This window comes from Phoenix dactylifera, chromosome 8 (genome assembly GCF_009389715.1).
Source record: "Phoenix dactylifera cultivar Barhee BC4 chromosome 8, palm_55x_up_171113_PBpolish2nd_filt_p, whole genome shotgun sequence".
Classification (NCBI taxonomy): Eukaryota; Viridiplantae; Streptophyta; class Magnoliopsida; order Arecales; family Arecaceae; genus Phoenix; species Phoenix dactylifera.
The window spans coordinates 27,137,148-27,162,916 of record NC_052399.1 but is presented as its reverse complement, the minus strand read 5'-3'; the positions used below and the strand labels follow the sequence as shown (position 1 = coordinate 27,162,916).

At 37.5% G+C, this 25,769-nt stretch overlaps 1 protein-coding gene across 3 annotated transcripts; it reads left to right on the top strand.

The window, feature by feature from the left end:
* Nucleotides 1-2,029: 2,029 nt before the first annotated feature.
* On the top strand, nt 2,030-21,418 carry LOC103708629 (cytochrome b5 domain-containing protein RLF). Of its 3 annotated transcripts, none has more exons than XM_017843199.3 (6): nt 2,030-2,317; nt 6,880-6,965; nt 13,017-13,350; nt 15,635-15,769; nt 20,411-20,461; nt 20,862-21,418. In XM_017843199.3, exons 2-6 carry the CDS (start codon nt 6,933-6,935, stop codon nt 20,933-20,935), a joined length of 627 nt encoding a protein of 208 aa, XP_017698688.2. In that variant the 5' UTR covers nt 2,030-2,317; nt 6,880-6,932; the 3' UTR covers nt 20,936-21,418. The 3 variants fall into 3 exon arrangements, with proteins under 3 accessions (XP_017698688.2, XP_017698687.2, XP_008791871.2); XM_017843198.3 differs by having other exon boundaries at nt 2,031-2,317; nt 6,885-6,965; XM_008793649.4 differs by having other exon boundaries at nt 2,031-2,317; nt 6,853-6,965.
* Nucleotides 21,419-25,769: the final 4,351 nt, after the last annotated feature.

Genomic DNA, 25,769 nt, shown 5'->3' with positions numbered 1-25,769 from the left:
GCATTCTTGTGCATCAGAGACCAATTTAGCCGCAGATTTGAATCCTAAATAGTGGATTATGGTTTTGTCCAGGGTTTGCATTATTGATATTATTTAAATGAAAGCGTGTCGTGTGAGTATAAGACGGTATCTCATGAAGAACTTAAAGCAAAATTTTGACTAATAGACAGTTTCTACGTCATGATTTTCGAATCAAGAAGTATCAGGTATCATGGTGGGTGGCCAAGATCAAGATGAATTGAGATCCCAATTTAGCATGGTTGAGACGGAAGATCGAGGATGCTAAGGAAATCAATTTCGAAACCTTTGACAATCTCTAAGAAAGTAAAAAAAGATTAAGAAGGACCTAGGTGACTCTTTAAGCATAGCGCAAGTTGAATTCGTTGGTGAGAGCTTACTTTGAAGTAAGGTTGTCATTCTAACTCGCAATCCTGGTGCTTGACTCGGAATTAAAGTCAAATCTATTGAAAATTTCAGGTTGGGTTGGAATTTGAGATTTTTATACCTAACTTGACCCGAACCCACATAACTATCTCGTTTATTACATACATACATGCATGCATCCATTATATCACATATGTACATATATGTATATATATGCACACATATGTGCACAAAGATGTAGTAGATACATGCATACATATATATTTTTAGTTTCGCTTATATCCTTCAGTTAAAAAACTAAAAAGTAATGTTATGTTAGATCATGTTTGGCTATTTATACTTGACTTTAAGTGAATGCATCTTTTCAAATTTCAAGCCTATCATTACTACATAGTCAACCATCAAGTGCTCGTTCGTGATTTAGTTTTGTAGCATATATTGGATGTTTCCATTGATGAACTTCTCGAAATTAAGCATGGATTATTCTGTTGGATTAACTCTTCAAGATATAATTCGACACCTCCACCTTACTTGAACTTGGTCAGTGATGCGTAAGATGCTTTTATCCCAAACCTATATACCTTCAAATTACTCTCCTGTTGAAGAGGTCCTCTGTGGTTGCAAGAAGATAAAGGCAAAAAGTAGTATTGGTGAACTTGGAGACGGCATATGATTTGTTAGTTTGGGAGTTTTGTTTGGCCACTTGGTTGGGACAAAGGGGGTTTGGTGTCTAATTAGCTAGGAGCAAATTTATTAGCAAAGGGAGCAGGGGATTTGGGGCAAGTAAATCTTTAGGACTGCAACAAGATATTGTTTGGTAAAGCCGTAAAGGGAGCAGCCGTTTCTTCATCAATTGTTGTAACCTACTCACCTGTGGGCAAGTTGCATGGAAGACAGAACATATTGATGCAAAGCAACACCAGAATTCTGAACCCAGAATTTTTTAATCTGACTGCTCTGTACATGCAGTGCCAAGCGTGCAACACGTATTGAAATTGTACTATAATAAATTTACCAAGCAGGCGGGAGAAGGGAAGCAGCACACACTAAATTTTAATGTTTGACAAGAGGACAAAGGAAACAATTGTTTAATATGGGTGATGACATCCATATCTTAACCAATTTTGCATCATATATTAAATTAGTTTGTAGTGGTATGAAGAATGCTTAGGTGCTTTCTCTCAATCTAAATCCGGACTTGAATCAGATCCGATCTAGATCCGAATGTTTTGGGTAGGGACCGGATTATATATGGCTCCGACCCAACCTGAATAATCCATTAGGTCAGCAATTTTAGTTGTGGATCCGATCTGAACTACTCCGATCTTCTATTAGGTTGGGTCTAGATTCGAGCCCAACATTAAAATTCGAACAAAGAATTGGGTTGGGTCCAGATCATTCATAACCCAGTCCGATCCGACCCATTTACATTTCTAGTTAGAAGGGAATGAGAATAATGTTCTAATCTTCCAAAATTAAATCAGGATTCTCATCTATTACTTAAATTTCATTTTGATTCCAATTTTAGTAACAAACAAAATATGTGGGGAGTATGATCATTCTAATTTTCGTTTCAACCAATTCTAATTCTGATTTCGATTTCCATCCCGAGCCAAATGTCCCTCAATGTTGACCTGCCTCCTTCCTTCTTCTTTTTTCGTCTTTTTGATTATCCGAACCAGGTGTGTACACGAGAATTTAGACCAGACAATTTTAATTTTATGACACATGCAGGTCTCCATCCTTCATTTCGTGTTTTGCCTGGAAAAAGCGTATCAGCGACGCGAAGAAAGTAAAAGAAGAGTTGAACAAAGGGAAGCTTTATAGGACCCGGAGTTCCTTCCCTCGCGGCCTCCTTGGTTCTCGCCGTTGCCTCCTCCGGAGTTCGCTTTGCCGTCGCTGCCGGTCCTCGTCGTCCCCACTCTCAGCTAACGTAAGACCACCTCTCCTCCCACTTCTCTCTCTCACAAAAGCATACACACAAACAGATCGGCGGCGGCCGGAGTCCAATCACAGACACCACCATCCATCGCTACCCGCACCTCGTCTTTCTTCCCTATAACTGGAACCCCAACCCCACCGCCATAACTGGAACCCCAACCCCACCCACACGCACCCACTCCGTCTCCTCTGATCTCTTGAACAATACCTACTTGATATCTATTCCCTTCTTGTATCCAGACCTAGGTTAGGATTATTCACTTGAAGATTTTTATTAGGTCATGCAGGTTAGGTCTCGAATAGGGATTCCAGCTCTAAATGAGATGCTTTTGATCTCGGTTTTCACATAACCAACCGGAGGATAATAATATACAAAATTAAAGTTGGGAGAAAAAGATACGACCCATTAAGGCCGGCGTTTGCTTGTGTAATATCTGTGTCCCTAACTTTCTTCACCCCCCACACCAAATTTTTAGCCTTTTGTTTGGCTCTGCGATACGGAATTCAAAGCATCTCCATTAGCGTTACATACATTAGCTTTTGAAGTTTTCTGCTAATAATCTCAGATGTGTATTCATCAAATCTGTGATTTTTTCGCACAAATCTGGAATTCTATTTTTTTTAATAAATCACTGTTGATTTTAATTTGCTGTAACACAAGAAACAATAATTATTGCTCCTGTTTTCTTGAAGTAGAGATAGAGTGTATATCAAATGAATAGCAAATTAAAGTTTAATAATTGGAAATGGAGAGAGGAAAAGGAGAATAAGTACATAGTAGTTGGTCATATATGGTGTTTATGTTATGCTGATCTATTCATTAGCAGGCAGTGGATCTGATAAATTATAAGTTAATGCATGGTAGCCATCTTCATGCAGTTATCTATGATGTTTTTTCCTAGTATATCTTTATTGGAGTTCTTTTTCCTACTTTTCTGGGAATAGATTTGAATTTGAACTCGACATTGGCCATTGATTTTGTTGGTTTTCTCTTGACATGTTTTGAAAAATGATAAAATGAATTCTAGGCATGGTTTGTGCATTATCCATGAAAAAGTAAGTGCTTTAGTTTTTGTTCTTGGTAATCCTCACACAGCATTGAAAGTTGACTTCAGCAGCTTCTAGTTCTATTTTATATTCATTAATGATGTGGTAATTGTATTTTATTTTCATTGATGATGTGGTAATCTCATCTTGTATTGTTCTATTTCAAAATTATAGGATGTTCAAGAACTATAACCAGTTTTTATCTGTCTTTAAATAATGAATATATTGTTAGCATGGACATAAAATAGGATTTTGAGTATACTGCATTCTGCACTTCTGTGCAAACTTTTAATTCCTTCCAATAAGGCATAACTAGGATGAGGGAGTAGGAGACTATATGTGTAGAAAGGTTGTCTTACCTTTCTTGTGTGTCCATATTTTCATTTTCTTATAAGCCTTCAAACTTCACATTCATATTCTTTAGGTATCTTCATCTTTATCTTTAGCATTCAAATATAAGCTTGTTTCACACAAATTAATATGGTGTAACTTATCTTGACGAATACAGGATATAAATCAAATTAGATATATATATTGATTGGAATTCTTGTTCATTGTACAGTCTAAAATAATTCTCCACACAAACTAGCACTACAACTATGTCACATGTTCCAAATATGTTTACACTTGGAACTTTGTTTACACATTAACAATATGTTGCAGTTATTATACACATATTATTAGCACCATGTAAAGTTTGCATACAATGTGCTGGTGTAGAATAAGCCTATAACAATTTCTTCTTGTTCTAAAACTATGAAGAGGGTCAAATCTAGAAGGAAGAGGGTCATAAATAGATTAAGTTTTAAGATCATCTTAAATAACAATAAGGATTTTCAGGCTGGTTAAGCACATTTTTCATTTTCCTTAAAGCTAGTTATGAGCTCATATTGCTGTATTTTGATCTGTAATGGTGTGTATTGCTTCACACACAATAACACTAGCTGATAAACAACAATATGCATTCTCACACACCATTGTTAACAATGCTGGTAAGATATGTACCATAAATATTTTAGGATATGGATAGGCAGTTCAAGCCTCTCTAGATTCGAGGTCAGGTTAGGGTATGATTCACCCCTAGGTTTGTCCAATTTTTGAGAAAATATTGGCATTATTTTATTTTTTTTTTTGCAGGGAGGCACACAAATTATCATAGATGTTTAAATGGATTAATAAAAAGAAAGTGCTTGGTGAAACTTTGCGTGATTTTCTCCATATGCCTGCTATCTTTATCTCTTTTCTTCCTTTCCCTTTTCTTATTTTAGATTGAAACATCAAATTGGTTCTTAATTGTCATAATCTAAGGCACAAAACTCCAAAACTAAAACGAAGAAAAAGAAAGTCCAGTCTAAGAGATCTGAAGTTGTATACTTGTAGAATCAAACTACTATATGCCAATCTGAGCTCCATTGTATACCAAGTTCTTTATATTCTGTAACAAAAAAGGTTCATGTAGCACATGTTATAGGTTGAAAATAGTTTAGAGTGTGTAATCACATATTGCTCTTTACAATTCTGGATTATGTGATTCAAACCTGCGGGGGAAAAATAATCATAATGGAGTGATAATTTTTTGGGCTATCATCCCAAATAGAGCATAGAATATTTTTACATTGATCTAGTTTTTTTCCCCTCCGTTGGAATGATAAAGTCATTACTACAATTTTTAAATGGTGTCATAAAGATGTCTGTCTTACCTCCAGCCCAAATTATAACTTGAATGCTACACCCCTTCACACCCTTCCTCTTTTTGCCTTAAGTTCCTCGATAGGTTCATATATTTTTGTTAGTGAACTGATGGCCCCATTTCTGTATCCATGTGGATGGCCAGCACACTCCCAATATGCATTCTACATCTTTATTTGAATATATCTATCGATTTCCTTGTGGGAGCATGGGATTGTCTACATCCGTGAGAGCCCCATAACAACATCCTCATATTCCTACCCTGACCCATGAGCTCTGTTCATGTCTCAGAGCCCCAACTGAACCATGACTTAGGTCGCACTTGTCCTCTTTACCTAGTTACTCTTTTCCACTACCCTAATGGAGTACAGGCTCAAATGAAAGAGCGGTGGAGAAGATCAGGATTATGCTTTTCTCTCTTTCTTCGAGATTATTGCTTACATAAGCAAAGGAGAAGAGAACAAAAAAAGTTTTTTTTTTCAAAGACCAACCAGTTGGAGAGAGATAATAGTGGCCAATAGATTGTTTGCGAGCACTAAATTCTTTAAAAAAAAATTCTTTTGATTCAAAAGCATATATCATGTTTGTCTTGTTTTTGGATTTTCTTAAACTCCTTGCTCCAAAAGTAAACATGAGCCAACGAATTTAGGAGCTGGAAAATGATGTCATGTGGACCTATCACTACAAACAAGAGACTAGAGAGAGATTGTGGTGTGGATGACAGGGAAAGGGAGAAATTATGTAATTCGTGTTCCCTTTGGTGGATTGAACATGTAGGTGGAGGAAAAAAGTACACCTCTGACTCTGAGTTATCTCTGATGGCTTGGAGGTAGACATGAAAGAGAAGAGCCATAAGCTATCAATGGAGTGGAGACATTTGTCAAGGATGAATAGGATGGCGTGAGGTTTAACAGCCTTGTGTTTCATTTATTTATGTGTTAATTTGAAAATAAGTTAAAGATAATTGAAACTTTTTATATTTAACAATTGTGACATTTTTTTCCATGTTGATGGATAGTAACAGAGTAGAGAACAAAAACATAATTGCTTAAAATGAAAACATGTTGATTTGGTAGACATGAAAACAAGGTCTGCAAAACCAGTACTAAGAACAATTCAAACAATCATTTTGTCGAGGATAGAATTTTAAAAATCGAGAAATTTTCAACGATTTTGGTAGTATTACTACTCGTGAACACAGTGTAAAACCCTATGGGTTGAGAGGTATTCCACAACCACTTTCTTTAGTTTTTTTAATGTCAAGTCATGATTTGTGGCAATTGAGCGCTGGAATCCCAAATTGTCGTCAAATAATTGAATCCTTGTCTGACCAAGAAACATCTCTTCTTGCCATCTCCCTCCTTGACCCGTTAACCTAAATGGATTGGCTATTCTATGTTTTTTTTGTTGTGTGAAATTGAATACTCAGATATAACCCTTTTGTTGAAGATTCACTAGTCTCCTTTAATCTACATACTTGCAATTCTATTCCTCTTTTTTCCACATTTTTAAAGATTTCTTGGTCATTTATGTATTATTATTATTTTTCATTAAAGTTGCAGGTGATATGATTGACCATTACATTGATTCTCTTTTTCTGTTTTAATAATTTTTTCTTTGCTTTCATGGATGAATTGTTGAACTCAATTGGATGCATGCGCATGTGTCTATCAGATCTTTTCTTAACTAAAATTGTGTGCATATAATTTGAAATTTTAGTTGTTTTGATATGAGAGTTGCTTTAAGATTTCTTCTCTTTTGTTCTTGCGTGTTGTTTGACATCCATCAAAGCATTCTTTGAAGAGGGTTATCTTTTAGAACAGATTGGGCCGCCCAGTGCAATACAAAAGAATACACTAAGAAAGTTGAAGATGGGCGATTCTTCTGATTTCACCTTTTGCAAGGCAAGTTCTTTTTTAAATCAGATAGTTTTGGTATTCATTAGCATTTCCTATTATTCTTTCATAGGTTCCTTAAAGGTTCATGACTGGATACTAAAATTTATTTTCAAGTTCATTAGCCGCTTGCATTGATTTGAGTTTATGTATCATCATTTTTGGTTTGTCAACTTGTGAATGTCTCATATTTTTGATCTTTATGGAAAATAAAACAAAAGTGCTTAAGTAACTCCAAAATATCACTTGAAAAGACACTCAGCTGGTGTTTTGTATTCTTGCTGCTGCCTTTGAATTGTTATCATGAAATGTGCCATTTAATGAAGCAAAGTGATTGGCAAGACAGCTGAATGACTTTTTTGAGTGATTTTCTAAGGTAATCATTGTTTGAAATAAATCTTGAAAATATTACCCAAGTCTGAGTTTTCTTTCTTTATTTTTCTCTTCAACTGGCAGCTAACATCCCATATGATTGAGTAGAAGTGCAAAAATACAAAAATCTTTTTTCCCAGAGTTGTTTGGTAATACTTAATAGGATGTATGCAGGTGTTCCTTCTTTTCGCTTTCCCCATTTTATGATTCTAGAAGAGGGGTTGCATATAAAGAATATTAGTTGACTACAGGGTTCATATCTTCAATATGCAACGTATAGGTGATGGCAAGAGATGTGGGCAGACTAGAAAGCAGTGGTTGTGTCTCATGACTATTTGTTGTTTACTAGTTTACAAAAGAAGTAAGAGTGTAAATGGGTTGAACGCGAGCATGCTAGGTCTGTTTTATAATCATGGCAAGCTTTCCAGCTCATTTAATTTTGGGTAAAACTCAAGTTGTACATGAACGGCTCGTTTAAGAGACCGATGAGAGGTTGAGGTCTTTCAAAACTTTCTTCTATACACTTTGTGCTATAATTCTGTTGGCTATATTCTAATCTTATAGTTGAGATGTAGTCACTCTTTATAAATTACATTAGTTTATGTTGAATAAGTATATAAAAAAAATTTATATTGATTATAATAGATTAAAAATATTTAAGTTATTTATATATTAATATTTGGAGCTAAATTGAGCTAAGCTCGAGTTAAGCCTATCTCTAGCTTGGTTCCCTTACTAACCAAGTGAGACAAACTTGAGCCACATTTTGAGCTGAACACGAGCTAGCATGTGAACAACTCGCTCATTTGACGGCCCTCCAAAGAAGTCCACATTTTTTTATTGTATTCTTTTTATTGAACTTAATAAAGAAAGTTTGAGGAAGGATTTTGAAGATTTAATTTGGAAGAAAGTGTTTCTCTAAAGTCCTCGCTTTGAGGACAACATTGAGAAATGACATCATGGGCTACCAAAGTGGATGAAGCAGCTTAAACACTGACAACATTCTTGTTATACAATTTCTTTTATTACTTTGGAGATATTAATCTTTTGGTTGTTCTTGAATTCTAAATTTTGTATTATTATCACCCAAGGTTCGCAGGACCGATTGTACGGCGTACTGGTGAGCACCGGCACCGGCATCGGTACGGTTCTGGTTCGGTACCGCCGCGCGCGCGGAAATTAAAAAAAAAATAAAACAAAATGCGTCGAAAATTAAAAAAAATAAAACAAAATGCGTCCGCGCGCGTCTGGGACGCGCGTGGACGCTTCAAATGCCACTCTGTGGCATTTAATGCCCCCACGTGGGCTGCCAGCCCGCGCGGGCACGGTGCCCCGCGCGGGGAACCGCGCTCGGGCGCGTCTCCTACGCGGGGAAACGCGCGCGGTCGCGCGCTCCGCTCACGCGTCCGCGCGCGTTTCCCAAGTAAAAAAAATGCGTCCGCGGACGCGTCAAATGCCATAGAGTGGCATTAAATGCCACTCTGTGGCATTTAATGCCCCCACGCGGGCTGCGAACCGCGCTCGGGCGCGGTTCCTACGCGGGGAATCGCGCGCGGGCGCGCGTTCTCCGCTCGCGCGTCCGCGCGCGTTTTTCAAGGAAAAAAACAAATGCCACAGAGTGGCTTTAAATGCCACTCTGTGGCATTAAGAGGCCCACGCGGGCTCCAGCCGCGTGGGTGCTCTTCCCCGCGCGTGGGGCGCGCTGTCCCGCGCGCAGGCGCTCTTCCCCGCGCACCCACGCGCGGGGAAAGTGTGGCTTGGACCTGTGCGAACCGGGCCGGTTCGCACCGGTACCGGCTTGTACCGGGCCGGTTCACACAGGTCCAGGTACAGAACCAATCGATTCCGACCCAGTTTGGGTCGGAACCGTTTTATACCCCTGTACCGGACCGGTGCCAGTCGACACCGGTTCGGTACGGGCTGAACCGACCGGTACAGGTCGGTTCAGCAGACCATGTTATCACCTATTACAGTCCGTTCCTTTTTTTTTCTTTAAATCTCTCTTCCTATTAGTGATTTTTGAACAATTCAAATTCCCACACCCTAACCCATGAGCCTTGTTTTCCCCTTCAAGTTGTATCAAATACGTATAGCCATAACCATTTGAAGGGGCATATGTGTACTTTGGTATGGAGGTAAAATAGATGTGTCCTCTTAGTGTTAGATGTGTCCTCTTGATTACCGCTAAGGATTCAAGCCTTGTTCATATCAGCCCCATAGAGGCTGTGTGTTAATATCCTTTGGTTTGGCCAAACAGGTCCTGAACCGCTCAGATCTCACCAAATCAAGATGGATCGAACCTGAATTGTCCCAACTTGATTTGAACAGTCTTGTAGGCTGTGTGTTAGTATCCTTTGGTTTGGCTAAACAGGGTCTGAACCGCTCAGATCTCACCAAATCAAGATGGATCGAACCTGAATTGTCCCAACCTGATTTGAACAGTCTTGTACGAAGTGAGAAGCCCTTTGAATCCCCTTTTTGGTGTTCACCAAGCATTTGAAGGTAGTAATACATAGAGCAAGCAGAATACTATCATGTGTGGAGACATACCTCTAAACACATTATTATGTATGCGACTATAATTTAAGTTGCTGAAGTAAATAAGAAACAAACCCCATTTTGAGTTCAATAATATAGTCAGAATTCAAATTCCTGATGAATAAGAAGTTGGTTTCTTAGTTTTAGTGCCAATATTAGATTTTGGGCTTGGACCAAAATTTTAATTTTCTAAGACCCAAGGTATTTCTCAAGTCTTAAAGGCCAAGGAATTTCATTTATTTTTACCTATCATTTTTTATATTTGAAGGCTCAGAAAAAGGTCATATATCTTGGTCATCAAATTGTCTCATCTAAAATGACACTAAACAACTTATAACACTTCCAAGTGTAGCGCACATACACACATATATACATATATACTTATTCCTCTTTGTACATGGTGGGTTATTACATGCTTGTGAGCTCGACGGGCACTTGATTTGGCATTGTGGAGATGGACTACATTTCTATGTCAAAGACATGGTCCTTATTGTTCACTAGTATAATAAATATATTTTTCTCTGTTCATTTGTCAAAGTAATGCTACTAGTGGACTGTTTTATCTTGAGTGCGCTGAATTTTTGGTATCATATATTAATTTCTTGGGTTAGGAACCTCTTACATTTTCAATTGTTAATGCACATATAGTTTTCTATGTAGTTTTAATGCAAGTTATGGAATGTATTACAAACTTAAATGCACTTTGAATAGGACGTATAGAGATTTGAATCAACATACCATATTTGTGGAAAAACATGACATTAAAACAATAAAATATAAGAAAAAGACTATAAAACAAATTTGGAGGCCAAAACAAGTCGTATCAAGAGTGCGTGCCAGCTATATTGGAGTGCACTATATAGATTGGTCCTTGTGCACCCAAGGTTCGTAATACTAGTTTCAGTTTTTGTACCAGTTCCATTTTGGTACAATATAGGTACAGTTGGTCTGTGGTACGAAGACTCAAAATATCACCCCTGTTCGCTACCAATATTGTATCGTATGCTTGGTATGGGGCGGTACAGTCCAGTTTGGTGAACCATGGTTACATTATTGTGTCACAATATGTGAATCATTTGTTACCACTTAACAGTTGCAGCAATAAATTTAACTTTTTATATGGAAAAAATATATTTTATAGATATACAGGCCTTTTTGGCTCTGAAACCAAACAATAAATTGCTCCATTGGTGATTATTTATTACCTGTGGCTTTGAATTATATATTTCAGAATTCTAAAGAGCAATGCGTGCTCTAGTGCAGTGTTGATTGTCAAGCTATGACGTGCTGCCTTTCAAGTTCTTTTGTTATTTTTATATAAAGACCGTGATACTCAATGGATCTCAAATCGGCATGAGAAAAATATGATATTACGACTCACATTTCTTAGTTTGAATTTTCTGAGATTGCAATTTGGGAAGATCTTCTATGCCCTGCATTTCAATAGTGTAGGTCTGATTTGATTTTAAAAAAAGAAGGCGAAAGGAAAGGGATAAATGAAGAAGCATGCCGTAGAAGATAGGTAACATATGAACAAAATCATGTAAATGCAAGGTGTAGCCAAATACTTTATATTAGTACAAAAACCATTTAAGGCTATTACAAATTGTCTGACACATTACATGATGGTATAAATCATAATGCCAAAACATCACTAATAGTTTATTGAATATAAAGATGGATTACAATCATGGTTTTGAGTATCAGATTGCACTGGTCCCTATGCACCATACCATATCGTAGGGAACCGATACCTGGTACACCTCCCCCCCTCCCCCACCTAGTTTTGATACAAAAATTGTACTGACATTAGACCAGTTGAATACTAGTATTGGTACTTAAAATATTGATCATGTTGCCACCTAGCAAAGAAATGGTCCTGGATTTTGGTGAGGATTAGGGTGCTCATCCATAAACTACCGTATTTATGATGCCATCATTGTCAAGAGTGCTCGATGAGGGTGTGTGCATCCATGCCATTCAAATTTGTATAGTTGTCACCTTTTCAATTTCCCTCTAAGTTCTATACTTTTTTTTCTTTTTGCATCTTGTGCATCTCTCTTCCTTCCATACTGATAATTGTATAAGTATATGATATATTGAATCTGATACATTTTTTCAAGACAGCTATATATTTCTAAGGCACATTAACCATCTGTTGGGCAGTAAAATTGTTGTCCATGACTTTTTGCTAAAAAATATTATGAATTAAGTCATCATGGGTGCCAAACAACTAAAAAGTCTTAATATGAGACTTTCAAGAGTTTGAGTTACATAACCGAAGATTTTAGATTGGGTTTTTTTGTGGAGAGGAGTTATGACTAATCTAAAGAAAAGAATGACTTGATCAGCTTATACACATTTGAATGTCTTCAAGAATTAAGAGACATGGAGTCTTGGATTATTTGTCGGAGGAGAAATCATTCTCAACTTTAGCTGCCGATGTGCTATGAACCGATGAAGTGTAATTTGCTTGCTTGACTCCAAGACTGTATGTATATGTAATATATGTATATATGTATGTACAGACACGTATCTGCATGTATGTTTTGGATAGATATACATATAGCTATATGTATATCTCTATATATATACATATGTATATGTATACATGTATATATATTTATATGTATATTACATACTACATATACATATGTGTGTGTATATATACATATATTTATATGTATTTGACATACTACACATACATCTGTCTGCGTGTATGTTTTGGAGTCCATTATAAAGTGGGTCTCACACAAACTTTGGGTGGAGTCACATGCCTGAGCATTCACATTAATTAATAAATATTGCATGCATGACTAGAGTGGGAGCATAAGGAACTTGCTGCAGATGTGGTTGTAAATGGTATTTGAATACTATGGCAAGTATGTATGTCAGTCATCATCATAATAACGACCGGATATATGCCATATGTGCAGATTGACATGCAGTGACAATTTCCTGGAAATGCTTATCCACTCTCCTTTTGAACTTTTTCCTATTATTTTGCTATTTAACTTTAATTGCCATGGTGAAAGAAGAAAATAGAATTTAGTAAATTAATTCCAAAGAAACTGGATTATGCTGAGGTTTTATGGTGTCTTATCTAAGAGTACGTTGAATTTTAAGACATTCAGCAACTCTGTTGTGTAGGTTGGTTCACCAGTGGATGATGACCATTTGGAGTCACCTAAAACCATTCCTGACATTAAGAAAATCAGTCTCAATGACAATACTCTGGAGGGAATTAGTATTCAGAAGATTAATAATTCAAGCCAGATTGATTCTTCATCTAATAATAAGTTCAAACTGAAGAATTCAGCAACACCAGTAACAGTGGGAGAGCCTGGAGATTTGGTGACTGGGTCGCAGGAACAGAAGCCTGTAATAAAGAAATCCACTGTTAAAAGATCAAAGGTTCCTTTTGAGAAAGGTTACAGCCAAATGGACTGGCTAAAACTTACTCGCACACATCCTGACCTTGCAGGTACTTAACTATTTCCATTCTTGTTTTTGTTTTGCTGGAAATAGTTTTGTTTTGATGTGCTCTGACTAGTTATATCTGGAAATATCTGATTGAGTGGAAAAGAGAAGTCTTGCCTTGAAATTTAGATTATGAAGTAATGTTTTTAATTTGAGTTGTTTGGAGTTCATGGCATCTGGAAATTATGGTTATCATGGGTGACATTGAAGTCAAGAAACTGTTTTGTTTTCATACTTTGGAGGAAACAACTTTTTAAAGATTCACAGAAAGTCTAGATACCAGTCTGAGCTGCTGCTTCTGCCTTAATAGACAGTTTCTAACCAGCAATGGTCTGAAAATGGATCTATACTGCCACTGTAGCCCATGCAGGAGAATGTGGGCAGGTGTTGATTGACTTGAGCAAAAAGCAGAGGCATATCATGGGCTACCTCTCATAAATTTCTATGCAACATTTGGATATGATTACCACAATAACTTCTGTTGACAACCTTAATCTTGCACTCATCTTAAAGTACGTCTCAATCTTTTACTACCAACATTGAAGGTACCTTAAAAAGGTGTCACAAAACTAGTTTCATCAAGAAGCTTATAATTCTTTTCTGAGAAAAGTTGCCATAGAGAGAAAAAAGGAGCCAAAGAAAATATACAGTTACATAATTAACCAGAGGGCCTTTCAGTTTTAATGAGAATCATTGGTCCTCTTAATGTCCAGCCTGACCTTTTCTCTTTAACAAGTGGTGTATGAATAAAAAAACTACCCTGAAGGCTCGTTCTTAAGTGTAATGTCCAATAAGATGTTTGATAATAATCTCTTTTCTTCTACCAGATTCTTACTAAAAGACTAAAGTTGTCATGGTTGTAGATCACCAATGTAGGGGATCTTTTCCTTTATCCGCCTATAGAATAGTCCCATTGATGTAGCTTATTGTTATAGACTCTATACCCTCTTTTAGTCTTTTCTGTCCATTCACTGATCCCTTGTGACAAGATATCTGATTGTTTACATCTGTCCATCAAATGAGCCACTTTTGATAAATGTGAATATATGTGTTTGTGTTTGAGGGTGGTTGAGAAAATGTTTTGAGGCCCGTAGACCCTAACCTATCCCTGGCATGCAACCTTATAATCCCCTAACATGAAGCCACTCCAGACTTAGCTCACAAGCTTTCATATCCTGCTCGCTGCATGGCAAATGTGTCCGATGTCATAACACCCATGGTAACCTGAAAGGCCTGGAGCTGTGACTGATATGAACCTATGACCTTCCTTAAACAGAATAGTGTACTAACTATTTTAGCTATGCACTGGTGAGTGATTTAAATTAATTTTAGTTTTGATATTACGTTCTCAATGACAAGAAAGATTTCTGGTCAATTTAAACAATAGCCCTAGGCCATAACCATCAAGTCATGCCTATAATGTAATTTATGATTTTTTTCGGGTGGTTGATACTGTTAAGAGCTACATTCGATATCATTGCAAGCTTTCACACAGCTTATTAAACTCTCATTTTTTGTTATTCTAGGTCTTACACCCACTTCTAACTTTTTATTGCATATTTGAGCACCTGTTAACAATCGTAGTCAGATACTTCAGAGTCAAATTATAGTGCTTTTTTTGTACTAAGCAACAACCTCTTATTGTCCCACTATTTTAGAAGGGCTTAAATGGCTGTGTGATAGAGTTTCATTCACTCTTCCTTTTTTTTTCATTGCAAGGAATTATTTACCCATGGCATGTGTATGCTTTTTTGCAATGAAATTGCTTTCAAGTCTTTTCTTCTTTAACATACCTTTTTTATTATGACAAAAGGGGGGAGAAAAATATGAAGAATTGACAAAAGGAAGAAAAATAATGGAAGTATGGAGGAAAATATGAAGAATTGACAAAAGGAAGAAAAATAATGGAAGTAAAGAGACAAATGTGGAAGTAAAGAAGTATTTGTAAAAGGGGAAGAATTAACAACTTTTAAAAGGGAAGAATTAAAACTTCTAAAAAGAGGGAGACAATATTTAAAACATAAAAGGGGGAGAATTATGATACAAAGCAAAATTGTGGTAGTTTTCAAAGAAACTTCACATTATTCAAGTACTATTTCCATATGATTCAATTGAGAGTACAAGTGAACTTTATAAATTAACTATCATTTTTTTACATTCAGCAATCAACTTCTCTTGATCAGATTGTTCTGTTGTTATTTTTCTTTTAACTGGCTGTACAAAGCTGTTTTAAGTTCTCTTCACCATGACATAGATTCTCCTGCTGATCAGTTTGATTTTCCCCCCAGGGCTTGAGGGCCAATCAAATCGAAGGCTCATTTCTATGGATGAAGTGAGACAACATAAGACTGAAGGTTCTATTTGGACAGTTTTAAAAGGTCGTGTGTATAACATTTCCCCCTATATGAAATTTCATCCTGGAGGTATGTGTCTATTTATGTGCTTTTATTATAAGAAATTGTTTATATGTCGTCCTTGACTTAACCTGGTCTGAATATACTCTTTCACTTGCCCTATACTGGTTGAGATATTTCTTTTATTAACACTAGCAGTTTCTGTATACATGCGTGTCTGTAAGGTACACCTGACTTCAAACACGTTGACATGTGGATGCAGATGCGCATGCATGCACATGCTCATGTACAGATATTTTTTCACACACATGCATACATGCTGTACACACTATGTATATCAAGGTTTTCAACCGGCACCTATCTTGTATTGTTTTTTTATCAGAAATGGTATGGTATCAATTTTATGCCAGTACTGACAGTAGGCATCGAAACTGAAAACATCCAAAAGAATAAAAAAACCTGTCTGCACTTCTGGTAGGGCCAGTTCATACCAGTATGGACTATTTTGGCATCTCTGCACCCGTATCGGTGCCGGTTTTGCATCAGACCAATATGGTACCAATGGCGCCACCTGTTTTGGCAATTTTGAACCACAATGTATATAATATACATATTGTATATGTATTTACATATAATACCAACGTACACTCTTAATGGAAAATGCATCATGTCGGCAACCCCAAATGGCCATGCAATCTTAACTGGTGCTTCTTGGTCTTCACTTGATCTCTATTCTAGTTTTTATTACTAGTTCAGTTTCTCATAATCTCTTTTTTTCCGTAGGGTCTACAATGTTACACCTCAACTATGTTGACAAGATATATCATAATGCTTCTTCAATAACCTGCTTCTTTGGATCAATAAATCTGACAATTTCTTTCTTGAGCTGGTAGATACAGAATATCACTAATCAGACTATGTTATTGCCCACTTTTAAGATGATTTTGGGCTTGCGTAAATCCTAACAAGAAGAGAGTTTGGATTAAGAGGTTTTCCTTTGGAACTTTTATTTCATGCATAGGAGAATAATTAGTGTTTATAATGGTATATTAATTATATCAGATACCAAATTGACAATGAATTGTCCTAAGGCTTTTTTTCTGCCCTTTATTTGATCTTCCACTAGGACTTGCTGTAGAGCTACAACTTGCTATTGGTAAAGATCCTTATGTTATTGGTAAGAAGTTTTATTTCCCCAGAAAAAAATGTTTCACAAAAGAAAATAGGAAAAAATAAGAATAATGAATTATTACCACCAAGGACAGCCGAACTGGTTTGGGCAAGACAATTATAGGTTTGGTGAGATTTTCAGAACTGTCAGTCCTTCTATATTAGAAAAATTTAAAAGTAAGATCACACATTCCAGTTGCTTCATTGAACAAAGTTTGCTTCAAGTATGTTCGAAGACAGTAAGGGAACAAAGGCTTGGCCTTTTCATGTACTTTACATGGACATTTGTGTGAGGCAAACCATGATAAACTGCATGTGAGGCCTATGGTATTAAAACACTTGTCAACAAGCTTTCCAGTGTGTCTGGAATCAAGATGATAAGTCTTGGCTAGAAAGGAACAACCAAACTATTGAACTTTGTTTAACCAACAGCTAGCTGTTGATTTTCGGTGAAAATTTTCCTGCCTAACGTGCGCAATATCTTAGCTTCCTGTTGGATTGGTAATTGTATTTCTTTTGCTTAAGGGTTTGGTTGAGATGCTTCAGGCTAGATTTGGACATAGGATAACAAATTGATTGCTTATAACTTATAAGGTTCCTTGAGTTTTAGGATCCACATTTATAACAACTTGTGCACTTGGTTATCGAATTAAAAACATCTTCATATATGTAATGGGAACTCTGTGGACGGTCTCCACACCCAAGCATCAAAGCTGGGGTATGTAGCTGGATGCCATATAAAAGAATATATTGATTTATAGCATCGATGCTACTTTGGCTTTTTTATTTCTTATCCTTCTTAGAATTTCATTAACTTTTGTCACTCTCTTGACCCCATTACCTCACTTTGTCTATATTAGAGCCCTCCTCTTTTAATTAATTTACCCCTCCCTTTTCAGTCTAATTATTGACTGATGAAGGACAGGAATCATATAGATAAGCAGGAAATCCATTTATGAAATCTAAACAATAATGATTGATAAGATCGCAGCCATCCTTCAGATTTCTTCCACTCTTAAATAAACTACATGCACCATACACATCCGTTACTTGGGGATCACTGCCATGCACATTCCTTTCATGAGAACTGCATGTGCCAAAGAATATTGTAACCATCCATGCTTCCTCTAATGTGCATCGTACATCTACTGTGCCCAACACTGTCAACCATCAATGTTTTCTCCCACATGCATTGCAGGTCCCAATACTTGGTTTGTTTTAGAGTAACTGAATTGTTGAGACTTTTTCTTCCTCTAGGGTGCTCAATCTATATGCTAGATGATGGAATGCCTTTAAATGCTTCAATCAAGACAAAGAAGTCACAGGGTTGTTTTATCGGTTGTAGTCATGAAATATGCTCCCGTCACTATTGCCAATATTAAAAGTCATGTTCTTGGATTGTTACACTTTTTCTTGGTTGAGTGAACTGATAATGTGTTTGGTGATATTACTCGCTTTTGAAAAACCCTTGGAGATGCAACGAACGAAATGCCTAATTTCATCCCCAGAGCCGAAAGGTTCTTGCCTTGCTACAATGCATCTTAGAGGTGAACAATATCTTTGAGGTGAATGGTTCACAATCATCCGAAAATCTTCTGTAAGCAGGGTGACATGTTTGTTTGTACCTCAGAGTTTAAAGGGTCCCATGCTAATATTTTGGACATCATCTTGCCTTGTGGTGCTCTAGTCCTATAATGATATGTGACTTAAAAGCTAGCAGCAGTCTATTCTGGTGCAACTAACAACTTTCTCCCATTTGTGCTATTGCTTGTTTTGTTTATTCTTTAGATTTACAATAGAGGAACCGAGACCATTTCCTCTTGTTTGTAATAAAGATATCAAGGACAATTAGGACAATATTGCTTTATGTAATTGATTGAACTGATAGTAGAAGATGAATATTAAGGGGTTTTATAAATGGTTATTTCCATCTGCACTATTTATGGTTTTATCAAGGAATTCACAAAGGCATTATTGCCATGTTTCTAGATATCTCTTACAGATATATTATACTTTATATGAGGCTCGTATGTTAGGTTTCATTAGACTAATGCGCCGTTTGTTATTTAGAAGTAGGGGTGGAAATCGGGTCGGGTCGGACATAAACGGGTCGGGTCAGATGTTAAACGGGTCAGAAAAGTATAAACCTGAACCTGACTTATTTATTAAACAGGTCAGAAATTACAACCTGAACCCGACCTGTTTAATAAACAGATAACCCGACCCGACCCGTTTAACCTGTTTAATAAATAGGTCGATTAAACAGGTCGGGTTGATTTATGCTTTTCTGACCCGTTTAACTAAATCTTACTGTAAATAACCAGAAAAAAAATAGAAGAGGCCGACCTTTTTCGGAAGGGGCGCCGTGCTTTCCTCGTCCTCCCCACCGGGGAGCTTATCGGCACTCCTTGGCCTGCTATTGCCGTCATCTACTAGGGTTTCTTCCGACAAGAGAGAGAGAGAGATGGGAGGGTGGGGTTCCTTCTGGCGAGAGAGAGAGAGGTTGGGGGTTCGACGGAGAGAGAGAGAGGTGGGGGGTTGGGGACCTTGGGGTTCCTTTCGGCAAGAGAGAGATGTGGAGAGGTTGGGAGGGTCGACGGAGAGAGAGAGAGAGAGGTGGGGGGTTGGGGCTTTGGCAAGAGAGAGGGTGCCTGCTGGTTTGAAATGAAGATATTGAGAGAGATACGACTCACAGTTTCTCTTCCCTTCTTTCTAATATCTCTGCTCCTTTTCTTTTGTCTTGCTCAGCTCCATGGCAGCTGCGAGATTTCTTCGCCGCTGCCGCCTACGCTGAAGGGGGAGGCTTTCTTTTGGGCCGAGGCTTGGGCCGGCTCTTTCTGATCCAACCCGACTCATATATTAAATGGGTTAAATAGGTCAGATATCTAAAATATGTATCCGACCCAATTAATAAACGGGTTAAACGGGTCAACTTGTTTACGACCCGAACCTGTTTATGGCGGGTCGAATACGGGTCGGGTTGGCGGGTCGGGTCATATTTTGCCACCCCTATCTGGAAGGGACTCTAATGCATAGCTTCAAAATAAAAGCTTTTAGTAAAATATTATAACACCAATTTTTTGGGTGCAAGATTATAGCACCTGTTTGATAAATTTACCCAATTATATGAACCTAATAACTGGAGGGAAGCGGTTGCCAGTTGTTTCCCGGTTGCCAGTTGTTTCCTAATTAGTTTTCTGGAGCATAATTTCCAAGTCTTTGTGGACAAAGAATGAGGATCATAGCTTAAAAACTGCCTTTGCTGAACTATTAGAAATCATGACCATTCTCTGCCCTCAACAGTTTCTTCAACTACCTTGAAGCAGACATGGTGAAGAGATGACAAGAATTATCCACACATCTATTACTTTTTTGTAATAATTGTATAAATCAGTAACTACTTTATCAAGACAGGCCTGTTATGATGACCCATCTGTTGTAATATTTCTTCTTTTCCGACTGGACTAGAATTGATTGCTTGCTTTTGCTTATGAAGACATTTATGTCTGGAGAGTTCCCTAAAATTTCTCCTTTTGGCAGGTGTGGATATGCTTATGAAAGCAGCTGGAAAAGATTGCACCTCATTATTCAGTATCCTTTATGATGATGGCTCCTTTCCTTTGTCAAACGTTTGCAATGATTTCCCTTGGAACAAGTTTATCTGGCCTCAAAAGAAAAAAAAAAGGTTACCAATCTGACCCAATATTAAAATACCCATATATTGCAATACAATAAAAGGGGCAATAATAAACAGTCCCAAGGCACCATGCTGAACATGTCAGTGGAACAAACATCGATGTGTTCAACACTAGTGCATAACATACACTAGTGGAGTGGAGTTGCAATGTTAAAGACATCCCATGGGATGCTGTTACTTCTATTGAGAGACCAAAAATTGTCCCAGAACGAGGGATGATTGGTTTTTGCTTAAAGGTTTCAAGACGAAGTCATGCTTTTATCTTGCATCCAGTATTCCTTAATTTCATTCTAGATAAGTATCATGCATGGGTGAATGCTGAATTCCTTTTGGAGAAGTGCCTTGTGGGAGTGTTAGATGCGAGCTGATGACTAACTTGAAGCTGTCTTCTGATTGATGAGTCATTTCCACCCCAGATCATTTACCATATTTTACAGGATTGTAAAGCTCATAGCATATTTATCACAGTACAATTTCCTCTCTTTTTTTTTTTTGGGGGGGGGGGGGGGGTAACAACTGCAATTTCCTTGCAATAAAAAAAGTTTGTCTACTTGATATACTCTTCTGGGGTCTTATTATGATAGAGATTAGAGACTTACGGTATAAAAGGATTGTTGCAGGAGGTTTATTTCAAACTAGAAACTAGCAAATGATTATACCAGAGAATTTTAATGTTGATAACTTGAACATGTGGCATCTTCAGTTGTACAGTAAGGTGTTCTTCACAGGAAGCTGCATGAGAGGGTTGGTAGGAGCTTTGTGCTGCAACTTGCGGGCAACGAAGAAAGATATTGTTAACCCCAAAGTACTTTGTTTAGCTTAATATGATGATGTTATTATTGGATTAGTTTATATTTGTCTCAATAGTCAATGAGAATTAAGAATACACGGTAGGATCTATATCAGTATAGAAGTTCTCACTGTATTTTATTCAACAGGTTTCTCGTTTTGACTCTGTCCTCCCTGAGTGCACCTGCGTCGAACAACAAATTTATAAAGGTGTTGGTTTTACTGCCTGTGACGGTGTTATCTGCCGGCTTCTCTCAATATCTAAAACCCGGTCTTGATTGCGGAGGTGCAAGGGCAAAAATAAAACAACAAAAAGAAGAATATTTTAGACATAAGAAAGATGCGGTGGTTTTTGAAAATAAATATATGGGTTTTAGATGCGGAAACAATCTTTCTACATGCAGGAATAAAGTTTCATATATCTGACCTTTTTTCAATGATTGCTTTTCCTAATAAGCCGATCGAAGCAAGCGTCCATAATTGGAGTTTCTTTCGTAATAGCTTGATACATCATACATCATTGGAGGAGGAGCATTCTTGTGTCAAGATAGTCTAGTCACATTTTGTTCCTCCCTAGGAGTTGTTCAACTACTTGTCTTCCCCTGAACAAAACCAAGAGATTATTTGATGATATCCATCTACAGAGTAAGGGTGCGACCGGACTCCTTCCTTGTTTAAACCTAGATTTTATGCCTAACGTGACGTAAATTTTATTTAAGAAAATAAGAGAACTTTGAAATTCTTACTCCTGCATGATTTCTCCGAGTTAAACCTTGCCATGTTGACGCCTATATGAAGGCATGAACGACCAACAGGAACAATGCCTTTAGCACCAACCACAATGCACCATTTTTAATATATATATATATACACACACAAAAAAATATGGGGTCTAATCCCAGTTAGGTTTTGTCTTAGCTTGGGATTGAGCTGAGGTCAGCCATAATTGTCCAAACTTTGACCATGCGAACCAAATTCATTGAATGATAAGCACTTAAGACTTATAATTGCAAAATACAATTTAGAGAATATTTGGCTTAGGTTGTTGAGAGGGTCTCTTGTTGCTAGCTAGTTGATAAGTAGAGCTTTTAGAAGTAGAACTGTTGAAAGTAAAGCTTTTATAAAAAGTTGTTTGTTGTTTGGTAACTACATTTTTAGAGTGTCATGGTACTTTAACATGTGTTTGGTAAATAAACTGAGAAAGTACTTTTATGTGACAAAATGATCATAAAAGATATTACTAGTATTATATAACAGAGCATAATAAAATATAATATACATATTAATACATAAATATATAATATAATATAATATTAATGTAATATAACATATTATTATTATAATATAGTACTCTAACATCGTATACTATAGGATAATTTAATATAATATTAAATTATTTAACATAACATATCAATGTATTATGATATAATTTAATCTAATATTATATTTATAGTATAATACAATAATAAATATATAAAATATTATAATTATTAGTGTAAATTAATTTTTTACCCTTCTGATGACAATTTATCTCTCTAACAAATTTTCTAATTAAGTGATAAAATTAGCTAAATAATTAGTAATATTTATTTATATTTATTTATTTATTTAGATTAGATTATTTTTCACTCACTCATTTATTTATTTATTTATTTTAGTTATTTATTTATTATTTTCTTTTCTTTTCTTTTCTTTTCTTTTTTCTTATCTTCTTCTCCTTCCTTCCTCTCTTCCCTTCTTCTCTTTTCTAATCCTCCCGCATGGCTGGCAGCGCCGGAAGGGGGCCCAGGAGGGGGCCGGGCCGTGGCCGGCGGATCTGGGGACTTCGCTGCAGCTCGCCTCTTCGATCCCATGGCTGGCGGAGGTCCGGCCACCCCACAACCGAGCCCGGCCACTTTGTGGGCTGGCTGTGTGCCACAGGTGGCGTCGCGACGACCTGCGGAAGGGTCGCCGGCCATGGGTGGTGGCTGCCACTGTGGGCAGCCACGGGCTGCCTCCCAAAACAAAGAAAAAAGAAACCGGGGCAGCGACATTGAGAGAAAGAAGAAAATAGAGAGAGAGTGGGAGGGGGATGGGTGAGAGAGGAAGAAAAGGGATGGAGGATTTTGGGAGGAAAAAGGAACTTTTAAATGGGGGTATTTTGGTTAAAGAAAATAACTTGCCGACAAAGCTTAAAACAACTTTTTTGGAAAGCTCCAAAATTGAGCTTTTCTCAAAAAGCTATTTTTAGCTTTTTGAAAAAGCTAAAACAACTTTCTAAAATTTTTATTACATATTCTTTTGTATCCAAAAGTACTTTTGAAGGATAAAAAAGTACTTTTTACCTCTATATAAGCTCGCCCAAACTGAGCCTAAATTTGAAGGCAAGCAAACATTAGAATTAGAAGTCACCGTAAAATGTTTGCAACTTTTTAAGCATTTTACTTTTAAGCTTTTGCTCTTCCTGTGATTTTTGAAAAAGGAGTTGATGTTAACACATTTGCGACTTTTTAATGGAACAAGCGTGTAAGTTCGATTAAAAGATAATAAGATCTCCATTTGGCCGGAAGCGCTAAAAAGTTTGCAAATAATTGATGGTATATTATTTAAATTTCAATAGTGACATGCAGTACTTCTAGTGAATTGGATTGGCCTACTTCCTGATGCAGGACAACTGCAGGAAGAAGAGGGAAGGGGGAAGAAGAGGAGGGGAAGAAGAAGAGGGGAAAAAGAGAAGGGGAAGAAGAAGATAAGGAGGCTAATTTTCATTCATCATCATTCATTAAACCCTAAACATCAGGATGGACCCATATATATAGGGTCACAAAATAACAAATAACCCCTACAAATAAAATAATTCCAAAAAGCTCCTAAAATGACAATATGCAAATAAACCCAAATGACAATATGCAAATAAACCCAATCAACATAAAATAAATCAATCTAAAATAAAATCAGGCTGGCTGAATCGGCTGGAACCCGCTGAGCTGGCTGGATCCTGTGGCGACCGGCTGACCTGGCACTGGTGTCCGCACCAACTCTCCTCGGGTGGAAAGAAGTCGACCTCGACGAAAGCGGCTCGGTAAAGCCCCGGTAGTACTCCAACAAGTCCGGGTCAATCGGCGGTATCTCCTCGCGCTGGATCCAAGTGTAGCCGGACCTTGGTCGTCCTCGCCAACGAACCAGGAAATGTTGGATGCCTCCATCACTGGTAAAAACTATTTGCTCGGCTAAAATAGAATCAATATACTCTTTTTGTGCTCGATGGAGGGTAAAAGGAAACGAAGATGGCATGAAATCAATAATGGGATGAACAACGGGCGCAGGAAAGTGTGCAGCAAAAGAGTCATCAGGGATTGCAACCAAATCTTTAACAGTAATAGTAAGGCTATGACCAAAATCAAATGGAAAGTCAATGGCATAGGCGTCAGTGCCATCCTTGTGCAACACCCTAAATGGTCCAATACTAAGAGACTGCAATTCCTTAAGATGGATCATTATGTAACCCCAAGTTTGAAATTCTTTAGCATGGAAATCAGCTTGCATCTTATACTGAGCAGTACATGCATGAATGCCCTTATGGATTTCCTGATACGACTTATGAATGTGTTGTGTAAATGCATATGCAGGCTCAGAAATCCTAACATCAATTTCGATGGGTTGTGCGAGGGCATATCCAACTACACTCATGGTAGACTGGTCAGACTCGTTATCTAACTGTGCAAGCAAGCTAGGTGGAGTGTGGGTGCATCCTAGGGTTTCAGGTTTGTCATCACACTCTTCCTCAATGTCCTGAATGTCATCGAGGTTTGGTTCATAGATTTGCTCCTCTAAGTCATCTATGTCACCTCTCTGCTCTTGCTGAGCAATAACGAAAAATTTGTTCGCACATTGGGAGGTAACGTGACCAAAACCTTGGCATTTGTAATACCGAATTTTGGAATGTGGTTTGGGAGGCTCACCAAGCATTCCCTTGCCATTAGTGTCTCGGCCTGTGACATGGGCAGTAGGAGGGGGCCTATGAGTAGTGGACCCTACAGAAGGTTTGGACCCTAAGGAATTAAGGCCGGTGGGAGTGCTCCGTGTGTCAGGGCGCCTTACAAATGTGGACTTAGTGTTCCATCGATATAGGAGATCGTCTTGGTAGTTAAGGGGCAGGTATTTTTCTTTAAGTCTCTCTTTCATCTCTACCCAATCAGTTACTTCATGTTGATGTCTCCTAGCTAACAGATGTTCGGTACTTTGCCAGAAAAGTTTAGCTCGACCAATGAGCTTCATTCTGGCGAACCGAATCTTCTTCTTTTCAGACAAATTATACCACTCAAAGAAGTGGTCCATCTCGCGTAACCAATCGGAAAAAACCTTCGGATCAAGACGACCATCAAAAGTGGGGGCTTCAACCCTAATGCCTCGCATTACATTTTCATCAGGATC

Excerpts from the sequence above, each read along its gene's own strand:
- LOC103708629 (XM_017843199.3), top strand. The coding sequence starts at position 6,933 with ATGGGCGATTCTTCTGATTTCACCTTTTGCAAG. Across the intron at positions 6,966-13,016 it reads CTGATTTCACCTTTTGCAAG|GTTGGTTCACCAGTGGATGA; the intron begins GCAAGTTCTTTT and ends TCTGTTGTGTAG. Across the intron at positions 13,351-15,634 it reads CACACATCCTGACCTTGCAG|GGCTTGAGGGCCAATCAAAT; the intron begins GTACTTAACTAT and ends TTTTCCCCCCAG.